We start from the raw sequence: 19,920 nt of genomic DNA, 5'->3' as shown, positions 1-19,920 counted from the left end.
CCAATAGAAATTATGATAATTAGGTAAATAAATACATTCATTCACCCGTCGCGTCGTCCGGTGCCGGCTCAGAAGTAGCCGACGGAGTTGCGGTTGGGCACGAAGTAGGGGTAGGCGGGCATCGGCGGCGCAGGCGCGGCATGAGGCGCGTGCGGCGCGTGGGGCGCGAGCGGCGCGTGGGCCAGCGCGTGCGGCGCGTGCGCGGGCACGCCGGGCGCCAGCGCCACGCCCGCGGCCTCGCTTCAGATGTTCTCGGCGCGCGCCTCCGCCGGCGGCGGCTCCATCTTCACCGGCACCGGCGACGACATCTCCTTGCCGTTCTTGGCCACCGACACCGGCGTCTTGGGCGGGCCCATCTCGGTCATCTCGGCGACGACGTCGCGCTCACCGTAGCGGCTGTCGGGGCGGGGGGAGGCGAAGGGGCGGAACGGGTCGGCGGGCTTCGGCGGCTCGAGAGCGTGGCCGGGCGGCGGCGGCGAGCAGAGCGGCGACTCCAGGCCGGCGGAGAGCGGCGACGGCAGCCGCGGCGACTGCAGCGGCAGCGGCGGCAGGCCCAGGTGCGGCGGGTGGTCGGGCGGGCGCTGCGCCGCCACCACCATGTTGCACATCTGGCGGCGCAGCCCGTGCGCCACGGCGGCGACGGCGGCGGCGGCGGCCGCGTTCGGCGACACGCCGCCCTCGCGCCCGTTGCCGCACGCGACGCTGCCGTACGCGTTGGGCACGTTCATGCCGTCCTGAAACAGGTAACCGCCGAATACAATACCCGTGAGGACAGAAGTACGGTTAGATCACGAGTCGCCAGCCAAGGAGTCGCGGAGCAGGGGTGTTCGCAGAGCGATATGAAGTCCCGATACTGACCGTGATCGAGGGGTAGGGGAGCACTTCCTCCTTGATGTGGTGCGAGGCGTGCGGCGCGTGCGTGTCGCGGAACACCACGGCGCGGATGACGCCGCGGATGTGCTCGTCGGGCCACACGCCCAGCAGGATGCGCTGCGGCCGCCCGCGCCCCTTCGGCCTCAAATCTGGAACGTCACACAATAGTAAAACGTGAACACACACACCATGGCAAACGGTTTTTGGACAACTGAGCTAGATCGGCTAACGGCAAACTAAATTCAATAGAGCGACAGCCTGGACAGAATGGGTACAACGAATTCAAGAGTGAGACCGTGAACTCTTTGAAACAACCGGAATTATGAAGATACTGGATAGCGTTTGCCAATCTTTACTGCAATCAATTCGGCAGCGTATTGGCAATCCCGTTCTCTATCTCTATTCCCTTTATGGTCGTTGCTTCTATGCTTACCTGGCATCTTAATGTAAGAGCCAACGGGAGAGCCAAAGGAGATTCGCCGCAATGCAGAATTGAGCAAACTTTCCAAAAGCCAATCTAGCTCAATTAAAGTAAATCGTTACACTTACTTTCCACGTATACTTTGTTGTGGACAAAGAACAACACGCGACATCTCGTGTTACTTATTAATACAGTACTTGTGAGAAATAATAATTTTAATAAACATTCTTAAACGAAGATGGCTGCTGACTTAATCTGCCGATTAAGGGTTGTTGCACACTTATCATCTCAATATGGGATCAGGTACGGCTTGCCTTTCCCTCTTTAGCTCTTCAGGGTAGATTAAATCACCGTGTCCCGATCGAATCCCTTCACGGCATTTACGGCTGTGTCACGGTATAATTGTTTACTAATGCATGAAGGTTATCTTCTGAATGAACTCTACGGGTAAGTATACTTAATTAATCAATAATTTATGTTTGACCGATTTAGCTCGTAGAACCTCTAAATCACAAACTGAAATGTAATAAATGAAAGGTAAAGGTTTTTGGACGTCTTCCAATTTTCCAGACTTACCCAAAAGTTTGGCAAAGACCAATAGGTAAGATATGGCATGACAATTGATTCAGTCAGTAAAATATTTAACAAAATGCCAAAGTGCGCGTGCGCCGCGCAGGTGACGTAGTGACCGTTAAGCAAAATAAGCAAATTAATAAAAAAATATTCCATGGTATTAGTTGCATGATTTACTAAATCAACGACATTCGGCGTTTTAATTTTGAAAAAGGTGATATCAGCATTTTCATCTCTATAATTTTGAAGGTTTCCCATCCCGTCAAAATAAGCAACTTGCCATTATTTTGTAAATCGTGTGAAAGATGTGACTGATGGACAAATGGATAGACTTAACAATCTTAGGATGCTCGTCCATCAGTCACCATAACCTCTAACACGAGGGTTGTGACCATTTTTGTGCCAAACCAGAAGAAGAACTACTTGATTGTTTTACATGCACTTAGTCACCTGTTCCTGAATTTACTCGCATCATCGCGCATCGGCCAGAATGCGGAATACCCTGAAAACTGAAGAGGGAAGTTTTTCCGTTGCCACCCCTTGTTGATAAGTGAACAAGCGCCCTTATGATTTAGGTTTGTACATAGTTATATTTAAGACTTAAAAAACACAAAATCATCAACTCAAAACGGGAAGAAATTAATAAAATATCCTAAATATTGGCTACCCTATTCACAACTTCACAACAATTAAGAATAATTATAAATTAAGTATCCGACTTTGTTGTAAATTCTATTGGCATTTACAACTTTAATTGTCCGATAATTACCCCAATTACATACATACAAAGAAAAAGTCAGACGCTAAATTAGTATTTAATAAGTATTAATTTATTGTTTCTTGTTAGTAATTTTAAAGTATGGTAAGTTAATGCTACTTTAAAATGAGTCAAATAAACTACCGTGGCATTGTCGTGAATATAAACTAATTTTATAGTAACAAAATTAAATTGGTTTACATTCACGCACATTTGACATTACTTACACCAGCCACACCGAAAGATCATAATAACAATAAATTAAAATGAACTTAAGTAAAAGTTCGCGAGGCAAACGTATTCGCTTTGCTTAAAAGTAACTTAATACTAAGTCCACATACTTAAGCATATTTTAAATAAGTTTAATTATGATGACAGTGTGAGGATCGTAGGTTTCTGGTCGTAAAATTAAATACTGATATCATGGGCTGTGATCACCTATAGGTATCATCGAAGTAGAGCAGTGGCAAGTTTATTTGGCAATATTCACTTTGGTAATATGGTCGCCAATAAAGTATCATTCAAATAATCAAATTGTATCCCAAATGATAATTTAAGACACTGAAAGATACTAATTAACTAGTATACAAATTAGGTAGTATTAGAAAACACAACTAAGGTATAATATAGCCTTTCATTAAGTCACGGAAGCTTGGATTCGATAATTCAGCTCTAAATAAGTAATCAAAGCTCTTCCGAAAAGATATCTTTAAACTCAATTGATGAAGTTTAGTATATAATTGTGTAGAGTTTTAAAACTGTCCAATGAGGGTGGGTCTATTAGGTTCTATTCCTTCAACATCGACCCAAGAGTTACACAACCAGAAACCTGCAACCCTATTGTAACCACAGAAGTAATTGTAACATACCTGCACCACCATCGGCGCTGGGCCCCAGCATGTTGTGGACTCGGTTGGCATACAGCACGAAGGTCGGGTACGGGATGTCGTACTTCCTAGCAGCCTGGGACAGCGAGAGTCCCTCTTTCAGCACAGAGAAGATGGCCTCGGCCATGGTCTCTGGGCGCCAGGACTTCAGCGGGCCGCGCTCGCGGAAACGCAGGTTGTGGACCAAACTCTGGTTGGTGTTCCAGCACTTCTGCCACATGGATTGCAGCTGGTATTGGTAGCTGTCTGCTGAAAAGAGAAACGACATGCATTAGTATTTTTGCTTGCAATCTCGGATGGAGTCAGCGGGGATATTCCCTAACGCTGCTTCAGTATTTTCGGATCCATCTGTTGCTATCGCTCATGCCGGCATGAAGCTTTGAGAGGGAGAGACAGTTCCAAAACTTGAGACAAAGTTAAGGGGAGTAAGCTCCACATTGGCAAGAGTATCAGATATTGGTAAGCTTTGTTAGTAAACAAGGTTGCGTCAACAAGGATACCTTTTGGAATTCACACGTTAGTGATGTCCAAACGAAAGTTAAGAATAATGATAAACGAACAAACTTATTCTGTTTGATGTGGAATAAAATGATGGTGATCAACTGTTGCTTAAAACAAATGCTTACCATGTCTGATCTGTCCATTATGAACTGGGAAACGGAAAATTACTATATTGATGGCTCTCTGTAGAGTTCGTACCCATAATTAAGAAGAAGAAGAAGAATACTCGGATTTGAACCGATTTACACTTTGTCGTCCAGTAATGATCATGGGCGCTGATTAAAAAACAAAATTAAAGTTGGGTCGTGATAATAATTAAAAATCTAAGCGCCATGTAATGAAACATACACGTTTTATAATATTTTTTGCGAATATTCAATAATGAAGCAAATTAAGATGTTTATGAATAAAATTACACTACGCTCCCGAACATACACAGGCATTTAATATTAATATAAAATTAACGCTCGTTGAGCTGATGAGCTCGTTCTACATCAAGCTACTTGCATATTATTAAATAAAGTACATAATAAGTTCTTGCATGTTATTACTGATATCTGGTGCTTGACATAGGACGGTTTCACCACATTATGCATAAGTATAGACACAAACAAGCCAATATTATAAGATATAAACACTACATACTGACCTCCTGTAGCTACCTATTATAAAAACAGAAGAAAACATCAACATCATTAGCAAAATAAATGAACAACTTTTATTAAAGTTTTTTATTAAATAAATGTTCACAGTCTTACGCAAGTCACAAGTTTGCGAATTTGTTTAAGTTAAAACGTAATTAATTACATACAATATTAATGCTACATCAGACCCGTTCCCACTGATCGCATGTGAAATTTAAATTCCAAAATTAGGTCTTTAAAAATCCAGTTTCTGATTTCGCCGATCGCATAACAAAATGTCCCATCTTAACTGCTGATTTAGGAACTAACAGCGTGTTTTATATGTTGTTAAGAATCGGCAAGTATCAGAAATGGGTACTAATGATAAAATTATGGTTTGATGAACTCTTATCCGAAAAATGGGAACGGTATTATTAAGTATCTTATTCTTAATTGTAACTTACATTACATTATAACAACATTTTAACTTAATCGATATGGCAGTTCAATTACAAAAATGTAGGCATTTAAAAGAATAAGTTCCATCTTATAGGTATTTAATACAATAAACTTTTAAAGATTGTTATAATCTTATGACTTAATATTGATCAAATAGTGATGCATTAAAAATAATTAGTGATTATTTGTGTATCGAGATGCAAATATGTATTTCCAGGCACTTCTTTTTATAACAGTGGTACATAGACATATGAAGTGAATGCACCCTGTGCCTACACAAGCTTTTAAGCTTAGTTTGAAAGAAGTAAATATTGTGACTGCTAAGATATTGCTAGAATCGCATACAGTGATGTGTTTAAATTAATCTATGATGCATGAGTTCGCCCAAGATACGTGTACTCACTCTTGCACTGATAGCCTTTGAGTTGTATAAATTCGGGAGCACAGAACGCTTCCAGATTGGAACTCCTTGATTGGAATAATACTAAAGGGTGCAAACTTGCTAACTTTATGGTATGGGCAGCCAAACATTTGCTGTGACTAGTTTCAGAGCTGAGACACGAGACGATGGTTCTGTGGCACGCCCCCGATGTGTCTTGCCCCGTGGTGGACGCTCCTGTGTGCTTACCATAAGTTTACGTTAGGTGTGCTCGCTAGCGACTACGTAAAAAATGACATTATCGCACACTTGGTGCAATAACGTCAGAAATACGAAAAAACATTTATTGTACTTGTGACGTTATTGCACCAAGCGTGCGTTATATGAATGACAAATTGTACAGCGCCCCTAGCGGCTACTTTCAAGAACTAAAATCTTCATAGATTTTTTGACGCAGTCACTACCGAGCACAGCTAACGTAAACTCATGGTAAGCACACTGATTTGAATTGAGTTATAATAGCTGATCGTCGAAATAAAAGTAATTTGTACCAGATACCACTGAAATGAAATCGGGTCCGTCCACCACGGGGGCCAGACACATCGGGACACAGGAATATGTGCAGTAATGCTAAACGGTCTTGTAATATTACTGAACATGTAAGTAATGATATTATTTAGCATTTTATACTTGTGTCGCTCGCGTTCTGGCATCGAAAGTTCTGGTTTTTGCATTACCATTATCTATGTTAAATATTTAAATGTGAAAAGGCAGAGTATTTATGATAATAAGCAATTACCATACTATACAGGCAACGGTAAGTATTACGGAATCTAGCTGTCGCATCCGAATGATAACGAACATTTTAAGTTGAAATTATGTGGTTACAATGAAAACTTCTTATCATAAATATAAATGTTTGTGATAAGAACTCAAATTAGTATATGCCAATGAATGAAGAGTCGCAAATGAAATAGACATGAAGTAGGTAGAGCCCATAAGTAAAGGTATAGAGACATAATTAAAATTTCAGTCTTAAGTTATTTCTAACTGGACATTGTAAGGGCTGATACGGTGTTTAAAATATTCCGAAGACAAGCTTTATTGCCGAACAGTCAAGAGTTTATACTAAAATGAACTTTCCCGTTCACTCGTCTATTGTAGTCCTCCAAACTAATTCCAACTATCGGAGAGCTATTTCAATAGTTTCTATCTTGAGCTGTACGAGACAAAAGTACATATTAAAAATAAACAAAACGAAATGAATATTCCTAAAACAAAATAATGACAACCCTGCACTGTCATTTGCGTTTGCGCATAACATACATAGTTCTACATTTCAAACACCTTTCGACTTTTTATCATTTATGATAATATTATAAACGTAGTGTGAAGACGGAGCGTGTACGCGATGCATTATGATTGTACCTTATAAGGAGTTTTTGCGTTATTACAATGTTATAACTCGCATGCTATATCGCCACAATGTGGCTAGACCTGAATGCTTTTTTATTTAATTAATTAGCCACTTGAAGTATATATTGACACCAATTATAGACGTCGAGAGGCAGCAATTTCCCTTATTAAAGTATTCGTAACAGAGCTGCCCAAGGTTTTTGTGCGTTATAGCAGGTGCCCTAAGTGTTTACAAAAGAACAAAATGCGTAGTGTTGCATTGAATTTATAACGATAAGATAGCTAATTACACAGTTTTCGTTTTAAAGAGAGCCCCAGGCAAACGGCGGGCATGCGTGAGGCGTGATGTTTTTATTATGTCACTAGCTTTTGCCCGCGGCTTCACCCGCGTGAAATTTCGTTTGTCACAGATCGTCATAAATTGGTTATTGTGGGTTATAAACAATAATCAAAATCCGTTCAGTAGTTTTTGCGTGAAAGAGTAACAAACATCCAGACATCCAAACTTTCGCATTTATAATATTAGTAGGATTGAACAGGAGCCTGTGTGCAAACTGTACAAAACGTACAGTCTTCTGGTCAAATTATCTCAACGTTGAGATATTGCCTAATCGATTTTGAACTTTGTAACTTTCAAGTAATAGTTCAAAATTAACTGCTATTTATTATTTCATTGCAAGTTCTTGTGCTGGTCAAAACGTAGGTATAGGTATAAGATCAACCCTCTCTGTGTTTAGAGATTTTTTTGGCAGATGCATTGTGTTCTATAACAAATTATAATTCGCGAACGAGTTTCATTGTTGATATTAAGTACGTCATATTGCGATAAAAAAATTGCGATAAAAACAAATACGCTGAAGACTTAATTATTTTAATTTATGATTAAATTCCAAACGAAGTTGATCAGAGCTAATACCTAATACCCACTATTATTCAATAGGGCACGTTTACATATTAATAAAAATAACACTGTATTATATTCTAAAAGGAATATAAATTTAATACCGAACAACGGTTTTGCATAAGAAAATAATTACTGGAGCTGATATCTAAAGAATCAATCAACACAAAGATAAAGAATTTTAATTACATTTGAGTGCCATAAATATCAGTGTTTCATGTAGAAATATTGCGTTGAATAATTTGTCCATTACATTAATGACGTTTTAATGCAAACAAGAAAATTCAACTTGTACCAACTTTGTATTCTAGGCCTGTAGAGTCCAGTACTTAATGAAATGAAGCAGGTTTCAAGTAAAGTAATACGTGATATACAATTTTATTTTATACAGGGTGGTAGGTTTTTATCCAAAATAATATATTAATTAATCATCATTTTATAAGAGGAATGATATAAGTACTCAAGTAATTAATTGTTACGATTTAATATTTGCAAAATTGAAGGTGGAAGGCGCGAATTTTTTTTTGAGTTGACACACTTTTTCCTTTCGCTTTAGTCCTTTAAGCCACTCCGTCTTCGTCAGCGGAATGACATATTATACATCTTAGTTTAACTGACTGATGGTGATATAAACATACTACCTTATTAATACTTTCAGAATTGCCAACCATTGTTAGCACTGACATTTTTCTAAAAATACTTCTAATAAAACATGGGGTCAAATGCCACCCCGGTGACGAAGGAGGGGTGACATACTTATATTGAATATACGTTTGTGCGTCAATCACTAATGAATACCAATTTGTGATTTAGCTCGATTGTCGCAAATTATACAAACATCAAACCGCAACCGTTAACAGCGTACGATATTTTATTCATCGCGTGACCGAAACCGCGGGCGTCTACTAGTGTCGCTTATTATGCAGTAGGCTGCTCTTGTCTAATGTGCTTGCGTTTTTTATCAATTACTCCTTTTAAAAAATTACGCTTTTATCGAGTAATGGCGGAATAAAGACAAAAGATACGGTCTAAAGTCCATTGAGCTTTCTTTTTTGCGCCGTACTTAGTAATATACCTAAATTTAATAATAAATCGATATTTTTTGCTATAAAAATCGGCTGAAATATCGCCGCGAATGCTACCATGCAATTACTAAGTGAAATCTAAATGTCAGTCGTTCGGTAGTCGCCTCACGAGATAATTCGTTTAAGGACGGGAATTAAGTACATTTAAAACACGATACAACCTCAATAAGATCGCTATTTTATACTCTGAAGTTTAATTGAATTGTGAGTATATCTTGTCAACTGGTCATCAGATAGTATGATAAAAATGGAAACACTTTAGTCTTCGATGATTATGACTAGTAAACGGCTCTATAGCTCAATTCAATGAATTGGAAATGAGACTCTTTCAGCTCTAGGGTGCTTGATTTTATTCTCTGGTGTGATATCCTATGAAAAATTGAGGAAAATTTAATATGATTCCATTGAAAGCAAGTTATTCATCGCTCCAATTTAGCCATGTCAGACGCTGATGATGGCGGCTTAAATCTGACACCAGGTATGGACTCCAAACGTTGTACAGTCGACAACTGAAGACTTCACATTTCTGATGCAAAATAACAGCCTTTACAACTTTATTTAATACAGGGTGGTAGATTATTATCCAAAATTTTAAAATTGTATTCTATTCTGTTATCAAACGTACTATAGATCTACCGGTGCACATCTTGTTATTAAAACAAATAAGTAATTGAATGTGGATTAGGTACTAATTTAGCATAGGTTAACTGCAAATTTATCTACAAAGACTATCTTTACAATAAATAATAATAAATTGTACTATATTTAAATGGACGGAACTTACAAGATACCAGTAGGTTCATGTAAGCAAGTTCAATAATTATTGTGATAAAGTGTTCCATGCCCTTTTTTGTAATCGAAATGTTTAAATGCCGCTTTTGTGTATAAACCATCGTATCGATGTTCCATAATTGAGGAAATCGATTTATCAAAGAACCGTGTATGAATCATCATAAAAAATTGCGACATGATACTCTTATGATATTAAAAAGTAACATTGTATGAAGTTTACTACTTTCGTCCTGTCTATAATATTTAAGGCAATTAAGACTTTTTATTGTTTTTGTAATAACAAGTTTATTCGTGAAGGAAATACGAACTTATCTAGTGGTTATTTTTAAAGCAAATCATACAATAGGCTTACAGCCTCAAATATGCCAAGAACACTGCAAAAGATAATACAAACAATAAACGGATATTTTTTTTATAACTTAAAAATCCCACCACGCACTGCGAAAAGGAGGGTCAACTAGAAAATGTGCCAGTTATTTTAAATAAAAAAAAAACATCAACTTTTGAAATTAACGCTAGCATTTGACAATATCACTTCAACCTCTTTTGTTTTTTTTCTTATAGCCATAGCTTAGTGTGAGTTTACATTAAACGTCTTCACTAGCGACTGCGTAAAAAAATAAATGTATGACGGATTGTACAGCGTCCCTAGCGGATACTTTCAAGAACTAAAATCTTCATAGATTTTTTTGACGCGCTCGCTAGTGAAGACATTTGATGTAAACTCACACTAAGCCCCCAGATCACATAATTTGGGAACAAGCTTAAAATTTATTTAAAATTAAGATTAAAGTACCATCTACGAGTGCAATAATGTCGATAGTGGGGCATCAAGTTTTCTAGTCGATCAAACAAAATGTTCCCCTTATTTTCTCTCCGGCTGTCGCTATGGGTCCCATAATAGAGTTAACACCTCGTAAAAGCATGCCCTATGTTCCACCAGACCACCAGACAGGGTGTATTAGATTACTTTTCGAGCAGAAATCCTAAAAGTTAACATAGCTCCAAAAGTAATCCAAAAATTTTCTTTAAAACACTAAAATTCACACTTATTTAATTATAACGATATGTACCTGATTGTACCTATCTATCACAATAGCTTTAAGGCACCTCGACCTTCCGTACTTATATTCGTAATAATTACTATTGATTTTATTCTAATTAAGTACCAAGCTATATTCGTCGTTAAAGTATTAATTAAAATTTTCGCAAGAGTTCAGTTTCTTGTTCAGTCTTTTCCTCTTTTGAGTGGAAAACTTATTAAAACGTTAACAGCGGAACATTGCGCATGTCTACAATATTTATCGTTCCTCGTAACTTAATATGAGAGGAAGAATTTATTGTATCTAAAGAGCATGTGCGACCTTTTTTGTGACGTTGTATTTTCTCCCAATTTCACATGTTCTAACATACATTCAACAGTATTTTATACATTCAGTACATTTATTACATCACTAGCAATTTTAAATCTAGGTAATACTACTTAATATAGAAAATGTACATGTACATTAATAACCTTACAAAAATACGAAACCACGTCGTCACCATATAAATGCAATAAGAAATATTAATTATCTACTTTTACTATCAAAACTCTTTCTCACTAATTGGATAATATCGCCGTGAAACACATTTACTTAATAAATAATTCAATGTGATTTCATTTAAAAAGGGAAATATAAAAATCAATGATGAAGGGTCGTACATTTTTTATGTATCGGAGTCTATACACATGGCACTAATTAAATGGATTATTAACAATGGCTTATAAAAACGAATAGAGTATTAAATCCTGTCATTATAAGACTATAATTGACTTTATTACTTAATTCTTTGAAACAAGGATGTTATTAAAATAGGGAACAGGTTGGCTCCCTTGCGGCAGTCCGTGAATATCTTTAAGGCAATGGCTTTACTTGAGTTAGTTTGATAAATTCGTGTTAAGATTCATCATCTGTCGGATGTTCAGCTTTAAATTTTGTATTTTTGCTTTTACTGGAGCCTTCGTAGTAAAGCGACACTATCGAATGCTTCTTACAGAACGCCCACCACCACCTGAACCCTGTTAGACCTACAAATGCGAAATTGGGATCTCTATTTTTTCTTAATTTCTCTACAAATGTTAAGACCTCTGCCAATGACTTTTTGGTTCTTCTATTATATGGGGAAACACTAGTCTCACAACAAAAATCTAGCACTGCTCTTTCTTCACTTGTTAGTAGGTCTGCGTCGTCTAAGACGGCCATTCTTTTTGATTTTCCTAGTATATTATCGTACAACGTTCCCTTAGGTATGCCGAAATGCGTCGATGCTTGAGTGAACCTCATCCGTTGGGTGACCACTGCTTGAATCGCTTCTTGAAGTTGGTTTTGTGTCCACGTTGGTGCTTTCAACTTCAGTGCATGACCGTGGAATTCTATAGATAAAATTAACAACACTAACGTAAAGTACTTATACTACAAAGCTCGCGCATTGTGTGATGCAATATATACTTCATTAGTGAGGTAGGAAGATGAAAATTAAAACAAAAATAGGTTATGAGAGTGATTATTATTGAATGAAGTTTTGGTCATTGCGATTATTTCAATCGACAGCACGTCAGACTACACATTTTTATTGAAAAATGACACCTATTATAACTACATAAGATGTTGCAGTGCAGCTTGATGTGCTTTCGTCTGTACATCATCAGCCATAGATACTTTCGTATCTGCCGTTACGTTACGCGCCGGCTTATTTCCTCGCAATGCGTTTCCCACGACATAATCAGCTCGACTAGCATACCTACTTATCATTGAATATGAATAATACGTAGAAGTAGATATTGCATCACTATAGCCCTTAGACGAGATGCTTTCGTATATCGTTAAAGTCAATAGAATCGCGATGTAGATAATTTAAATCGTTTAGTTGCAAACTTTTTCAGAACTACTCGACTACTAGGAATCATCCAATTGATAATTAAAGCAAAAACAGAAATATTACTCTTAATAATTTGGAAGAAAGCACAGTAATGTCGGGTTGTGAAAATGATCAAACGAAAAAATGTGGCGTTGGAATCCTTCATTAAAAAGTTCCTTAGAAGAAAGCAATAGATGATTATTATAGAAGCTACAATTTATAAAATCCATTTTATCATTGATTGCTGTCTGGTATGAATCAATCATGTCCAATAATAAATTGTCTACTTAAAAATTCAACATGAACGCCAAATTTTAAATAATTGAAATTAAAGTTCTGCGTTCATTAACATTAAAATAGAAATGTCACGTGACTTCACGCAGTCTATAACGATAAGAGAAGAGTAACACATCGTCGGCATCTTGTCTAAGCCATCGGTACGGTAGTACAACCATGCACACATCCACATACAATGTTATAGCGCAGTATCAAACAATGTGAAATTTCACATGACGCAACACATACTGACATTCTACAGGTGTTTTAGTATATTTATTGTTGCAATGCTAAACGTGAGACAGTCTTTTGTAGCTTATTGCGAAAATCTAATTTTCAATACTGCATTTAGCGATGTAGTATATTAAGGCAACTGCAATGCGGGGAAACGTGGGAAGGTTATTATTATCCTATGGCATGTAACGATATAAACGTTAAGTGGAAAATTTGATTGTTATGAGATAAAAAATGAAGTTATCAAAATTGAGACAACTCTTGGTGCACTGGAATAAAGGTGCGTTTGCAGCGGACAAGCGGACCAATAACAATAACATTAAGCCCAATAGAGTTTTAAAACTGCTTAGGTACTTTAAGGTATAGGGAAATTATAAACGATTGAAAAATGCAAGACAAATAATAATTATATCACAAGGCCCAGGTTCTTCGTAAATATATTGAATAGTAAACATTTTAATGCAATTTCTACAGTCTGTTTTCTCAGGACACTACTATAATTAGGTCTTCCTTTGACTTTAATAGACTTAAGAGCCATCTTGATCGACTTTACTCGTCCTATAAAACAATAAACCATCTATGTATAAGGAAGAAAAAAATGCCAGTAGAATGTCGTCAATATACGTAACTTCAATGCGATTAATTTAAGCGGTGATTTCAAAAGAAAGGTGCACGAATAATGAGAACACGAGGAGGAACCTCATCAACTGACCTGCAATAGAAGAGGTGGATGCGCCCAGCCAAGCATGAGAATTCTCCAGAAGCTTTGCCTGTAACAAGAAGAAAAAGAATTTGTTAATAATCGTAATAAATCTATAAATAATTCAAGAACAATGGTTACATCGTGAACTGATTTTTGGTAAGTAGTTGATATAATACATTTGTTTTTAGTGATGTATGCTTATAAATTGAAAAAGATATGAGTAAGTCTCCGAAACAGCTTATAAATTATGGATTACTCCAACTACCACACACTTCCTAGCCCAAACTAAGCAGAGCCCATTCTGTGGCGATTAAACAAAGGATAAACATACATTACACATATTAAACGGTCATGACTCAAGCACAAATGCTCGTGCTCATCACATAAACATTTACCCCTTGCTGGATTTGAACCCACAACTGTTAGCTCGGTAAGCAGATGGCGCCAAAAATCCGCACTATTTTGACAAACTCCAACTGTTATTTTAAATAATAAAAGAACAGAGTAAGCGAAACGCGAGCTTAAAAAAAGGATACAAGCATTTCGTACCAAATCTGACATTTTTGTTGTTTGTAGCATAAATCCTTTTAACGGCTCGAATCACAAAAAGAAAAATCTGATTTTAGTTTCCCATTTTCAACCGACTTCAAAAAAAGAGGAGGTTCTCAATTCGACCCGTATGTTTTTTTTTTTTTTTTTTTTCTATGTTTGTTACGCGATAACTCCGCCAATTATGAACCGATTTGAACAAATCTTTTTTCGGCGTATAGGTAATATCTCAAGGGTGGTCCCATTTAAATTTAATAATAAAAAAAACAACCCCCAAGGGTGGAAAATTGGGGATGAACTTTTTTATACGCAATATCTCCGCCGATTATAAACCAATTTGAACGATTATTTTTTTGTTGAATAGGTATTATCAAAAGGGTGGTTTCATGCGAATTTGAAGAAAATATTTCACCCCCAAGGGTGGAAAATTGGGGATGAACTTTTTTATACGCAATATCTCCGCCGATTATGAACCAATTTTTTTTGGTCTCAGTGTACTGCCTACCTTCAGTGGTAACATCAAGGTAATAATTAGTTAACTAAAAAGCAAGAAATAAGTAAAATTTTATAAAAAAAAATAAAACCGACTCCAAAAAACCTACACTAAAACGTAGAAAAATAATTACTAATTACCTACTTATTTATTAGGACGAATTAATTATTAATATTTATGTAGGTATACCATGATTGATACTTTTGGAGTCGGTGCAGGCAAACTTTACATGTTTCATAATCTTGGCACCGACTCCAGAAGTATCAATCATGGTATACCTACATAAATATTAATAATTAATTCGTCCTAATAAATAAGTAGGTAATTAGTAATTATTTTTCTACGTTTTAGTGTAGGTTTTTTGGAGTCGGTTTTATTTTTTTTTATAAAATTTTACTTATAAGGTTAAAAAAGGAATTGAATCAGATTTCCATTTTAGAGCGTAAAATAACTCTTAAAACGGAAGCCATGTTTTAACTCTACATCTTTAATTAAAATGACGGCCACTCAAATCGAAAGAGGTAAGAGAATTTTTTATTTCAGGCGTTGTCAGTTGCTTAAAGATTCTGCATTTTCTGCAATATCACTGTCCATTGCAACACTAGCATAGTGGAACTGTATTCCTTTGCTTAAAACAGAGCGCAAGCACGCCAAACGATATGACATCCTTTGTATCGCCGAACTCAGGGTTTCAATTTCGGGGTAAATGTTAACTTCAAAAGGGGGTATTTTTTCCGGCAGCTTTTTTCCAGCCACGCCGGCGCGCCAAGATGTCCCCGCAACACGCGGAATGTGACAGTATTTTTGTATTCCAGCGGTTACCCGCCACAGAATATCTACCTTCAATATTATAACGAGTGTTCCCGACGTGTGGGCCGACGCCTTTCAGGGGCCCGTAGCCAGTGTCTGAAGCGGACCATTCATGCGTCACGTCACTTTTAGCAGCGGAGCTCTTACTGAAATGCGGATAGTGCCTACATTCGAACAAAGATGTAAACAGAGAACCTATTAGATAAATACTGCAGACACAAATAACTAATTGTATTAACTGCACGGAACCTTTCGCTAAACGAGCGTAGAGCTTTGTACCGTTTTTTCGGAATGCGCTTTGCTATAAATTCGTTTAGTGTCAGAAAAATCGTGATGCCGAATTGTTTGCGGTTACAAGTTAATTTGTGAGTTTCGACAGGTTGTTTGCAAATGTTTTGCGAGTTTTGTCTACATTTTCCGGTTTGCTTTGCAGTAAATTTGAAGCTTTGTGGGCGCCGCCTTCAGTGTAACTAGCGCCCATTTAGGAACCGGTCCCACAAAAGCATCAAAAATAACATCAGATAGTTCAAACCAAACAGATTTTATATTAGCCGTGCGCTATTCGTAAAGACAAAGCAAACAGAGTAATAAAACTATTGAAAATGCTATAAAACGATGTAAACGTCAATCAATCCGGCTCCGGCGATATTCTGTATTTAATGAAACATTGTCGAGCTTATATTGATAGGGCGATTAATTTCGCAGGCGGTCGAGCAGCCGTATAGTTATAACGGTCAGATAAAAAGAACAATTCGTCAGTAAATTTACATTTCCCCATCCATGCAGGAAGTTTACGGTTGCATATTTTATCGATCGCTACTGTGGATCACGCGCGCGCGCCGTATTTACGTTCGGATTGTTCGAGCGGCATTCTTTGTTCGTTACAACTAAACTTTATCGAAGGTTTAATTGTACAGACAAAAGCCGGGTTTACGGCGCTATAATGCAACGCAGGCCAATCTACAAATAAAATTGTTTTATTAAGTCGGCGGGCGTCGCCGCGCGCGCCGCTTGTCGTGTTTACTGCGCGCACGTGCGCTAAGTACCGTTGAACGCCGATGTATTGTTTGTTTACCCGAATAAAACACTAAAATCCAATTCAATAACAAAGAATTAAAGATCCCAAAATAAAATTTATTGCCGGTACGATAAAATAGATTTATGTACGCGTGGGAGGGGCCGGGCGGGGGGCGTCATAATAATAGGCGCACTTAGCAATGAAGAATGCTAAGCCATTCGCGGTGCACTCCATGCGACTGGACCCAGCGCAAGTGTCAATTGGGAAAATATTTAACGCGAATATCCAAGATACGTAACATCGGTTGCACCATCTTAGTTTACATTGAAATACGTCAAAAATCTGTCAAACTCCATACAAAAAACACCGGTTATCGTTATACACTCGCGAGCAAAAGTATGGAATCACTTACATGAAGTTGTTTCCACGCGATCTTGTGTACTAACGAATGTGTTAGTAACAAAAAAAGTGGCACCATTTTAAAGATTAAACTTTTAACTTTAAATTGATACCAAATTCATTTAAATCACACCAGTATTTAAAAAGATATCCCGGCTGAAATGAAGAAGTAAGGAAAAGACATGTATCAACTGTTTGATACGTCGCGAGTTGCCGCCTATTTCCCCCTATAAAAGTACGTGTTTTCGGATTTTTGCTTTCACACGTTGATCCATACACATCTCCGCTTCTTTTGACACTTTACCTGGGATTTTACACCTTCAGAAGCAGCACAAATCGTTGCATTATTGCAAGAAGGGCTCAGCCAGCGGGCTGTCGCACGTCAGCTCCACATAAGCCAGTCCTGGGTTTCGAAAGTTTTAAGACGCTTTCGGGAGACTGGTGGCTTTATCCCGAGACCAAGTTCTGAACAGCGTCGGTGCACATCGCAGAGGGATGACCGTTTTTCATGTCAACCTCTATATGAAATCGTCATTTGACTGGTATCGACGTCCAGCAAGAGCTCAGAAATGTTCGTAGGATAGCTGTTAGCGAGTGGACAGTTCGTCTAAGATATAAGCAATAGAATTTGACTTCAAAAAGGCCTGCCACAGGCTTGAAACTGACGGCAGGTCACCGATAAGCACGCTTTAAATTAAATGAATTTGGTATCAATTTAAAGTTAAAAGTTTAATCTTTAAAATGGTGGCACTTTTTTTGTTACTAACAAATTCGTTAGTACACAAGATCGCGTGGAAACAACTTCATGTAAGTGATTCCATACATTTGCTCGCGAGTGTAGTTACGGTCAAAGTTAGGTGGTGCCAACTCGGGCTTAGTCTCTATCTTGGTAATTTGACTTAGAAAAGATTTATCTATTAATTTTCCAAGACAATATAAAAAAATACTTGGGAGTGACGTCTTTAAAGGCTCAATTAATGATAATTGACTATTTATGTCATTATTGATGGACAATCATCTCTTCGCAATGAGGGTTTTCGCGAATGAAAGATCCGCTAGATGGCGGGACGTGGATGTGGGGTCTGACTGCTGCGTGATTGGTGGATTTTGACATATCTGTCAATGTCATGTCAAAAATAACCAATCATGCAGCATTTGGACCTCGCGTCTACGTATTGCCATCTGGCGGATTTTTCATTCGCGAAAACCCTCATTGAAAAAGGGCATGTTTTATGTCAGTCTTTGAAGGTAAATGTCAAGAAATGATCATTGGATAATTATTTCATTTTTAATTAATTGATTGAAAATGTCATAAGCGTGATAATGCCGATAGGCGGCAAACACAAGCGTTATAAACAACAATTATTTATCGACAGGAGCATTTCTAACTTGTTCCGCGACTCTACTGCGAAATGAACGGTTCGAGCAATTAAAAAGTTCGATAGAAAGTTGATTAGCTATTTTTATAGTGGCTTCAAATATACCTTGCAAATGGCCGACTTTAGCACGTCCACTCATAAAGTATCGGTTTTGGCAGCTCAATAAAAATGTCTAAAGAATAGTTAGGAACATTGTCGATGCAAGTCGATTGGGCAGTGAAATGGAACCGGGCGAAGTAAATCGAATCGTTCTTGATAGAAAACAAAGGCTTTGTCTAAAGCAGTGGTTATTAACCTTTAAGTCACTAGGGACCATTTAACCAAATTTCTGTCTTGTCAGGGACCACTTTTTTTTTCAAAATCCTATGAAAGGGGAGGTCGATTTCTCGCCCACTGTGCGCCGTTTGCGTTGTGTTGCCTCGACTCATCACGTCACGTCACTTGTTTATTACGATGTCTTCGCGGACCACTTGGAATGCCTCCAGGCACTACCAGTGGTCCGCGGACCACCGGTTAAGAACCACTGGTCTAAAGGCTGACGTGAAGATGAACGAAGCAAAGCAGTCAATTTGTCGACGGACTCATATCAGAACTGATGAATGATGTAGAGCCCGGTGTTAACGTATATTTCATCAAGTATTTTTAGACTAATATTGCAAATTATCAAATTAGTTCAAAATAATAAGCTGAATATTAGAAAATCCCATCATCACACTACATAATATTTCGATACATACTTTAAATGACAAGTTTTGATAGTCACTTATCTGTTTTTAAAAGTGATTAATTGTACTGCCGAATCTTTTTCTTAAACATCTAGGTAACGTTCAAGTATCAAATAACGTTACCTATTTAAATTAAACAATATATACTGAATTGTAGCTATTGACTAATTGCCAGTAAAGCCCCATCGATTAGAGGCGGGCCACGTTGCGATTCCTATTATTAAAAACAGTCAACGATACACGCAAATAGATGAGCCAGCACATACCTAGCTGGCATAATAATAATATGCAAAATTTTGGTACATAAAAATTGCATAGTTAAAAAATTAAATGATCTGGAAGTATTCAAATCTGTGTCACATTCACACACCGTCTTCAAAGTTTTTCTCGACATTTTTTATTGAATTTATTGTTTAATTTCTAACTGATTTTCTCTTGATGGTAATCAAGTACCGTAACTTAGCACCACCTTAACTTTAACCGTAACTATAACTTTAAACGGTGTTTTTGTATAAAGTGTTACAGACTTGACTTGATAGTTGATGTAAGATGATGCAACCCAGGGTTAGAAAAATAAACATTGGATGGCAATTTACCCACCCATGTCAAAGCTACCGGTAGTCGGTACTACAGTTCCCAGGAACAGTCAACGCACAATATGCGTTCCATTTCCGTGTGGCCATTCATAGCGGAGGCGGAGAACTCTATTGAAATGGAGTGGCTGCTTTCCCTTGGCTAGGGGGCGGTTCAACCGACAATAGGTACT

At 37.8% G+C, this 19,920-nt stretch overlaps 1 protein-coding gene across 1 annotated transcript in view; it reads right to left on the bottom strand.

The window, feature by feature from the left end:
• Positions 1-242: 242 nt before the first annotated feature.
• The window catches only part of LOC135087018 (protein bric-a-brac 1-like), a 348,820-nt gene continuing 329,142 nt past the window's right edge, over positions 243-19,920 (bottom strand). Inside the window, exons 3-6 of the mRNA XM_063981871.1 lie at positions 13,791-13,848; positions 3,494-3,760; positions 859-1,022; positions 243-734 (exon numbers count right to left, since the gene is read on the bottom strand). Coding sequence (XP_063837941.1) covers positions 243-734; positions 859-1,022; positions 3,494-3,760; positions 13,791-13,848 — 981 coding nt within the window. The remainder of the gene's footprint in view (positions 735-858; positions 1,023-3,493; positions 3,761-13,790; positions 13,849-19,920) is intronic.

This window comes from Ostrinia nubilalis, chromosome Z, assembly GCF_963855985.1.
Source record: "Ostrinia nubilalis chromosome Z, ilOstNubi1.1, whole genome shotgun sequence".
Lineage (NCBI taxonomy): Eukaryota > Metazoa > Arthropoda > Insecta > Lepidoptera > Crambidae > Ostrinia > Ostrinia nubilalis.
Note: the sequence above shows the minus strand (reverse complement) of the source record. Positions and strands in the feature narration are given on the sequence as shown.